General features: G+C 43.9%; 1 protein-coding gene across 3 annotated transcripts; it reads left to right on the forward strand.

Annotated features, from left to right (window-relative positions):
- Nucleotides 1-212: 212 nt before the first annotated feature.
- On the forward strand, nt 213-4,848 carry LOC110519256 (calcium homeostasis modulator protein 6-like). 3 transcript variants are annotated; one of them, XM_036973921.1, is made up of 3 exons: nt 213-500; nt 2,490-2,726; nt 3,952-4,848. In XM_036973921.1, the coding sequence occupies exons 1-3, from the start codon at nt 489-491 to the stop codon at nt 4,387-4,389; spliced, it is 687 nt and encodes a 228-aa protein (XP_036829816.1). In that variant the 5' UTR covers nt 213-488; the 3' UTR covers nt 4,390-4,848. The 3 variants fall into 3 exon arrangements, with proteins under 3 accessions (XP_036829816.1, XP_036829815.1, XP_021452108.2); XM_036973920.1 differs by lacking the exon at nt 213-500 and adding an exon at nt 1,143-1,512; XM_021596433.2 differs by lacking the exon at nt 213-500 and having other exon boundaries at nt 1,589-2,726.
- Nucleotides 4,849-8,861: the final 4,013 nt, after the last annotated feature.

Genomic DNA, 8,861 nt, shown 5'->3' on the forward strand with positions numbered 1-8,861 from the left:
AGCGCGCCCTCAAACTTCCCATCATTCTGATTACGGTAGTAATTTTGTCACCCTCATCATGGCAAAGACACAGAGAAATGCATATGATGCAGCTTTCAAGTTGAAGGAGATCGATCTGGCTGTTGGAAAAGGAAATAGAGCTGCTGCACGGGAGCTTGGCCTTAATGAGTCGATGATAAGACGTTGGAAACAGCAGCGTGAGGAACTGACTCAGTGCAAAAAGACAACAAAAGCTATCAGAGGGAAGAAAAGCAGATGGCCCGAACTAGAAAGTGAGCTTGAAGACTGGGTCAACACACAGAGAAACAGCAGCGTGACGGCCGAGGTGTTTCAACTGTGCAGATCCGACTGAAAGCCAAAACAATCGCCACCGCAATGAAGTTTGAGGATTTTAGAGGTGGATTTTCAATTCTGAGGCTATTCAACTCCAACACCGAAGGAGATGACTTCAGTGGTTTCAGTGCACAGGAGGAGGAAGATAGTGACCAATGACTTTCTTGGTAGGCTACTGTTTACTGCTATTTTTTTTCATTTTTGTTACAAGCCGTGTTTCGTTTAAAGGCCTATTAATTTTTGTAACAAGCCATGTTTCGTTTAAAGGCCTATTAATTGTTGTAACAAGCCGTGTTTCGTTTAAAGGCTGTGTAAAGTTCATTTGTTTCAATGTACCAGTAGGCACCTGCGGCTTATAGACATGTGCGGCTTATTTATGTACAAAATACATATTTTTTAAAATTCAGTGGGTGCGGCTTATATTCAGGTGCACTTAATAGTCCAGAAATTACGGTACTTCAGCTACAGCCACGGCAGAGACACTCCAGGGAATGTTCTCAGCCTACGGGTTAGTTGAGGAGTGTGTTTCAGACAATGGGCCACAGCTGGTTTCAAAAGAGATGGAGACATTCTTCCAGTTGAATGTGGTGAAACACATCCAGTAGGCTCTGTATCATGCAGCTTCAGATGGCGCCCAGTGAGACTTTTACAGAATCTAAAACAGGCTCTAGAGAAGGACAAGTCATCAGGACGGTCTGTACAGCATAGTGTGGACAACTTTCTGTTTGCCTACAGGAATACGCCACATGCCACAAATGGAAAAATTCCAGCAGAGTTGTTCCTAAAACGACAGGTTAGAACAAGGTTATCACTGGTTAAACACAGTTTTTCAGCTGGCATGCAGTCGTTGGGACAAACAGTGCTTGTCCGAGATTACTTGGGAGTAGAGAGAAATGGGTACCCGGGGTTGTGAAAAGGGTACTTGGTCCTGTAACCTACTTAGTGCAGACTGAGGGGAAACTGTGTAAGACGCATGTGGGTCAAATGATGATGCAACACAATGAAAGAGAAGACCTGAATGTGTCAGAGTGGAATGTTTCTGATTGGGACTTGGGAACTACGACTGTGACAGGCACACATACAGAGACACCGATTGTGCCAGGCCATGAGCCTGAGGGCCCAGAGCGCCGAGAGGCCAAGAGTAAGAAGGCCTCTGGACCAATTTGGATCTGTAAACAGGTTGTATATGAGTTGATAAGTGAAAAACTGTTTTAGAAAACCCATGATGTTCATCAAGGATGTTTTCAGAGGAAGTGAAAATTTGTGGAGAAGTGTGGTGTATTGAGAAATGTGTTAATGAGTTTAGAGGAAGTCACAGTGATGGTAAATATCCATTAAATTGCTGGGAGATGACACGTGGAGTGTGCGAATTTCTTTATTTTGATAGCTTAATAATGAGTTTAGATGTAAAAATGGTTGCAAATAGTCAATGGGATTTGTATGCAGGGGTTGAGTTATTTGAATGAACAAATTATAATGGGGTTTCCGGTCTTGCATTGAAGTGTTTGGATTAGGAGATGAAAGGGCGGTAAAAATTCAATGATGTATTGGAGAGTTGGGCTGAAGACACTGTAGAGAGTAGTCGACTAATGTGTTAAGGAGAACATTAAGTAAATCTGTTCCGTTTATTTTAAGTACGCTTCGGAGTCTTCAGTAAAATACCCCAGCATCTTAGGATGCAACAGTATCGTCCATCAATAAACTGTAGCCTAGTGAAGCGAGCCACACTCTGATTTGGGGGCGCGCCAGAGAGGACAGGGGAACTGAAAGTATAGCTGTCACGTCAATTTATATGGTTCCCATGACTTGCTTTCAGCAGAAGTGCCTGTGAGTCCTGTGCGTCTGGAAAGATGGATATGTTCAAAACTGTTCTTAAAATTGTTCAGAAACAGCAGACTAGTCTCGGGTTTGGTTTAGTTGCGTTGTTAACTGCAGGCGGGGAACAGATATTCTCGTCAGTGGTGTTCAAATGTCCTTGCAGTGGCTGGAACTTTTCATACGGCATGGTGTTTCTCTTAGTGCCTGCTCTGGCGCTGTTGGTGTTAGGTTACGTCATGAGCAATAAAACATGGAAATTGTTTACAGGTTTGTGTTTACGCAAATCCAAATTGTGTCGTTTTAAATATTTTTGCGCCTGTGGGGTGGTCTTCTTTCAGATCACCACAACAGCAGTCGTTGCACCTGTGAGTTGGATTGCAGTCGCTTTGCTCAATGGCAATTACTTTGAATGCGCCATAACTGGTATCAATGTAACTGTTTTCACCAACCACCTTTGCGATGGGAAGAGTCCGCAGTGCCAGGATGAACTTTATAAATTCCCCTGTGGGAGAGCCACCCACGTGCCACAATCTGACAGCAATGATGTGCTGGCAACCCTCCACGCTGAGTCGCAGGTGAGATAATATTCACACTAATAGAGCCAAGTTATGGTTTGATTTATCATTTTTGATCATATCTTCTTTGCCCCACTTTACACACTTCAATATGTTTTAATGGGCTATATTTGTTTTTGTCGACTGCCTGTTGGAGTGTAGGTGATTAGACTGACAGGTATCAGGTTTCTGCTAACAGTAATTGACACCCCTGGATGTGTTCTGCCAGCTAAAGGAGTTGTATGTATGTATATATATATATATATATATATATATATATATATATATATATATATATATATATATATATATATATATATATATATATATATTTTTTTTTAAATTTTACCCCTTTTTCTCCCCAATTTCGTGGTATCCAATTGTTGTAGTAGTTACTATCTTGTCTCATCGCTACAACTCCCGTACGGGCTCGGGAGAGACGAAGGTTGAAAGTCATGCGTCCTCCGATACACAACACAACCAAGCCGCACTGCTTCTTAACACAGCGGCATCCAACCCGGAAGCCAGCCGCACCAATGTGTCGGAGGAAACACCGTGCACCTGGCAACCTTGGTTAGCGCGCACTGCGCCCGGCCCGCCACAGGAGTCGCTGGTGCGCGATGAGACAAGGACATCCCTACCGACCAAGCCCTCCCTAACCCGGACGACGCTAGGCCAATTGTGCGTCGCCCCACGGACCTCCCAGTCGCGGCCGGTTACGACAGAGCCTGAGCGCGAACCCAGAGTCTCTGATGGCACAGCTGGCGCTGCAGTACAGCGAGGGAGTTGTATATTTTTAAACTGAGCCTCTGACATTATGAAGTACACATTTTTGCTTTGAAGGCATTTGTTGCATCACATTTCATTTGGAAATTCCAACATTAAAATTCCCCAAAGCAAAAGTTCCCCAAAGCATAGGCTACTTCCATTGTTCTAAAATAGCAGTTCTTCTTCAGTCTGACTCAGTTTCTGTATGACTTGTTCTCCTTAATGTACAAAACTTCCCAGTGTTTCCCATATATTGCAACCTTCCAGTTACTAGTCCAACACTCTAACCACTAGGCTACCTTGCCGCCCCAATATGCTTCCCAAATACATTCTCCTGCTATATTTATTGATATGGTTTGAGTTTGAGCAGAATACTGTATGTGGGCAATTATAACTGTGACATTTACTCAGGTATTCCAGGTAAGGGGTTAAGCAGAATAGTTGAATATTGTGTTGAATGTTTTGGTTTTGATTTCAGGTCCTGGGTTGGCTACTGATCGCCTCCATCATGGTCTTCAACCTCCTGCTGACCTGTGTTGCCCGGTGTAACTCCCCAGTCAGCTACCTGCAGCTGAAGTTCTGGAGGGTCTATGCCCAGCGGGAGAGCGACCTGCTGGAAAGCTACACGGCAGATCACGCCGAAAAGCTTGCAGAGAGGAACCTGAAGAGCTTCTTCCAGCAGATGCCTCCAGAGCCTGTCACGACCCCACCTAATCAGGCCTGGGAGAAGATCTCGTCCCTCTACAGGTTCAGCACCAGAGACCACTACTACAGCATCCTGCACAAGTACGTGGAGAAGTGCCAGGACCCTGCAGAGGCCAGGGACCACAGGATGTCATCTGTCAGGTCAGACGGTCCAGACACTGCTAATCCGTCTGTGCTCACCTTTGTGGATGAGGGCAAGATGATGCTGTGAATGGGCATGCATATGATCATAGGAACAGCGGTGACAGCATCACTATCATGACCCTATCTGTAAACATCCTCATTACTTTTAGCGTCAAAGTTATGACTCATTATAGAGGATTGTTGTCATGATTATACTCTTCGTCGTCATCATCATGATTATCGCTGTGCGTCAGGGGATTTTTCAGTAGAAAGACCAATCACATCTGATTAACCACTCTCAGGTCTTTGCTTCAATAAAAATGCTTCCCAATTTTATATTGTGCTCAGAAGGGATTTTTATTTATTTTTTAAATAGTTGATCGTACTTTCTTTCTCTTTTACTTTTCTGTTTAGTATTTTTATGCTCCTCAGACTTGGCCGACATACAGGTAGTGGCATTAAACAGAAAACGCATGGTCTCGTTCTACTAAATAAGGAGCTAGTTTGTGCACTGCAAAATACTTTCAATAAAAGCCTGTTACCAGTGTATATGTAGCATCTTTATGACGGTAACCCACTATAATATTCAGTTTGACCTTACAAGCTTGGTCTCCAAAGTATTTATGCGTTATTGTTCTTTATATTATTGCACTGTAGACCGACCGTTGCCACAAGTGAACTGCGATGAACATCAGCTCTGAATTGAATGCAAACTTAGCGTAATTGTTAGATTCGTATCTCTGTGTAAAGCTTAAGTAGTACTAGTCAGAGATCGGCAGTATTTCTGTTTCATGTATTTGACATACATATTTCAATTAGATTTGTGTATTACAGTGGGGCAAAAAAGTATTTAGTCAGCCACCAATTGTGCAAGTTCTCCCACTTAAAAAGATGAGAGAGGCCTGTAATTTTCATCATAGGTACACTTCAACTATGACAGACAAAATGAGAAAAAAAAATCCCGAAAATCACATTGTAATTTATTTGCAAATGATGTTGGAAAATAAGTATTTGGTCAATAACAAAAGTTTATCTCAATACTTTGTTATATACCCTTTGTTGGCAATGACAGAGGTCAAACGTTTTCTGTAAGTCTTCACAAGGTTTTCACACACTGTTGCTGGTATTTTGGCCCATTCCTCCATGCAGATCTCCTCTAGAGCAATGATGTTTTGGGGCTGTTGCTGGGCAACACGGACTTTCAACTCCCTCCAAAGATTTTCTATGGGGTTGAGATCAGGAGACTGGCTAGGCCACTCCAGGACCTTGAAATGCTTCTTATGAAGCCACTCCTTCGTTGCCCGGGCAGTGTGTTTGGGATCATTGTCATGCTGAAAGACCCAGCCACTGTCAGGATTTGGCCAGGGTTGTTCCGGTTTTGGTCACTAGATGCCCCCATTGTGCTTTTTGACCCTTTTGTTTTCCCCTTGTTCCCAGTTATTATTTGCACCTGTGCCTCGTTTCCCTTGATTGTATTTAAACCCTTAGTTTTCCTCAGTTCTTTGCTCTGTGTTTGAATGTTAGCACGCAGCCCAGTGATGCTGTGATCATTTGTTGCGCCAGTTGGACGCTCTTGTGGTACTCTGTGTTTGTTTGTTTTTGATTAGCTTTTGAGGCTTTTTTCTGCTGTGCCTACCACCTTGTGGATTTACCTTTTTGACTTGGAGGATTACCTTTGTTCTCTTGGAATTACTTTTGATGTTGTGGATTTTTATTTTTGCCTGAAGAACTTTCCTTTTACTCTATTAAAACACCGTCTCAAGTACTGCTGTGTCTGCCTCATCTTCTGGGTTCTGCCGACTATTCGTGACTCAGTTTGCTAAGTGACTGTTTTTCACACCGGAGACCCGGGTTCGTAACCGGGTCCTGACAGCCACGTTTAATCTTCAATGCCATTGTTGATAAGGTTTTCACTCAATCTCACGATACATGGCCCCATTCATTCTTTCCTTTACACGGATCAGTCGTCCTGGTCCCTTTGCAGACAAACAGCCCCAAAGCATGATGTTTCCACCCCCATGCTTCACATTAGGTATGGTGTTCTTTGTATGCAACTCAGCATTCTTTGTCCTCCAAACACGAAGAGTTGAGTTTTTACCAAAAGTTCTATTTTGGTTTCATCTGACCATATGACATTCTCCCAATCTTCTTCTGGATCATCCAAATGCTCTCTAGCAAACTTCAGACGGGCCTGGACATGTACTGGCTTAAGCAGGGGGACACGTCTGGCACTGCAGGATTTGAGTCCCTGGCGGCGAAGTGTGTTACTGATGGTATGCTTTGTTACTTTGGTCCCAGCTCTCTGCAGGTCATTCACTAGATTCCCCCTGTGTGGTTTTGGGATTTTTGCTCACTGTTCTTGTGATCATTTTGACCCCACGGGGTGAGATCTTGCGTGGAGCCCCAGATTGAGGGAGATTATCAGTGGTCTTGTATGTCTTCCATTTCCTAATAATTGCTCCCACAGTTGATTTCTTCAAACCAAGCTGCTTACCTATTGCAGATTCAGTCTTCCCAGCCTGGTGCAGGTCTACAATTTTGGTTTCTGGTGTCCTTTGACAGCTCTTTGGTCTTGGCCATAGTGGAGTTTGGAGTGTGACTGTTTGAGGTTGTGGACAGGTGTCTTTTATACTGATAACAAGTTCAAACAGGTGCCATTAATACAGGTAACGAGTGGAGGACAGAGCAGCCTCTTAAAGAATAAGTTACAGGTCTGTGAGAGCCAGAAATCTTGCTTGTTTGTAGGTGACCAAATACTTATTTTCCACCATAATTTGCAAATAAATTCATAAAAAATCCTACAATGTGAATTTCTGGAAAATACATTCTCATTTTGTCTGTCATAGGTACACTTCAACTATGATGAAAATTACAGGCCTCTCATCTTTTTAAGTTGGAGAACTTGCACAATTGGTGGCTGACTAAATACTTTTTTGCCCCACTGTATATACATTTTTATTTGTAACAAGATACTTCATAGAATGGTATTTTGTATTTTCAAAATAATAAAAATACTTTTTCTTCAAAAAAAATGTGTAGTGGTTCACAGTTTTGTGGCCCAATATCACCCCAAATTTGCTGCATTGGTATCAGAAGTCTTATGGTGTGAGACCATGGGAGCTCTTGTTGGATGAGTGGAAGAACTTGAAAGAAAGTTGAAGCACAAGTATTCACTTTAAGTATGAGGATAGTGCAGTGAATTTGGTCCAAAAGGGGATAGTAAACTTGACTTCGAAAGGGAACAAACACACTATGTTATTGCCACACTGTCACTGCACTCACTCTCATTCAGGAAGTGGGTCCTGTGTCTCGACTTTCTTTCAAACACCTTTTCACCTCCTCCAGCACATCTGATTACGTCACGCTCACAGTATTTGAGGTAACGGGGCCACAAAGTTCTGAAGACAAACATATAAACTATGAAGATAATTCGGAAAAATCGAAATAACTTCACAGATCTTCATTGTAAAGGGTTTAAACACTGTTTCCCATGCTTGTTCAATGACCCATAAACAATTAATGAACATGCACCTGTGGAACGGTCGTTAAGACATTAACAGCTTACAGACGGTATGCAATTAAGGTCACAGTTATGAAACTTAGGACACTAAAGAGGCCTTTCTACTGACTCTGAAAAACACCAGAAGAAAGATGCCCAGGGTCCCTGCTCATCTGCGTGAACGGGCCTTAGGCATGCTGCAAGGAGTCATGAGGACTGTAGATGTGGCCAGGGCAATGAATTATAATGTCTGTACTGTGAGATGCTTAAGACAGCGCTACAGGGAGACAGGACGGACAGCTGATTGTCCTCGCAGTGGCAGATCATGTGTAACAACACCTGCACAGGATCGGTACATCCGAACATCACACCTGCGGGACAGGTACAGGATGGCAACAACAACTGCCGAGTTACACCAGGAACGCACAATCTCTCCGTTGTTGCTCAGACTGTCCGCAATGGGCTGAGAGAGGCTGGACTGAGGGCTTGTAGGCCTGTTGTAAGGCAGGTCCTCACCAAACATCACCGGCGACAACATCACCTATGGGCACAAACCCACTGTCGCTGGACCAGACAGGACTGGCAAAAAGTGCTCTTCACTGACGAGTCGCGGTTTTGTCTCACCAGGGGTGATGGTCGGATTAGAGTTTATCGTCAAAGGAATGAGGGTGACGCCGAGGCCTGTACTCTGGAGCGGGATCGATTTGGAGGTGGAGGGTCCGTCATGGTGCGGTGTGTCACAGCATCATCGGACTGAGCTTGTTGTCATTGCAGGCAATCTCAACGCTGTGCGTTACAGGGAAGACATCCTCCTCCCTCACTGCTCGTTCTGTGCGTGATTTCCTGCAAGACAGGAATGTCAGTGTTCTGCCATGGCCAGCGAAGAGCCCGGATCTAAATCCCATTGAGCACGTCTGGGACCTGTTGGATCGAAGGGTGAGGGCTAGGGCTAGGGCCATTCCCCCCAGAAATGTCTGGGAACTTGCCTTGGTGGAAAAGTGGGGTAACATCTCACAGCAAGAACTGGCAAATCTGGTGCAGTCTATGAAGAGGACATATTA

Source organism: Oncorhynchus mykiss, chromosome 3, assembly GCF_013265735.2.
Source record: "Oncorhynchus mykiss isolate Arlee chromosome 3, USDA_OmykA_1.1, whole genome shotgun sequence".
NCBI lineage: Eukaryota > Metazoa > Chordata > Actinopteri > Salmoniformes > Salmonidae > Oncorhynchus > Oncorhynchus mykiss.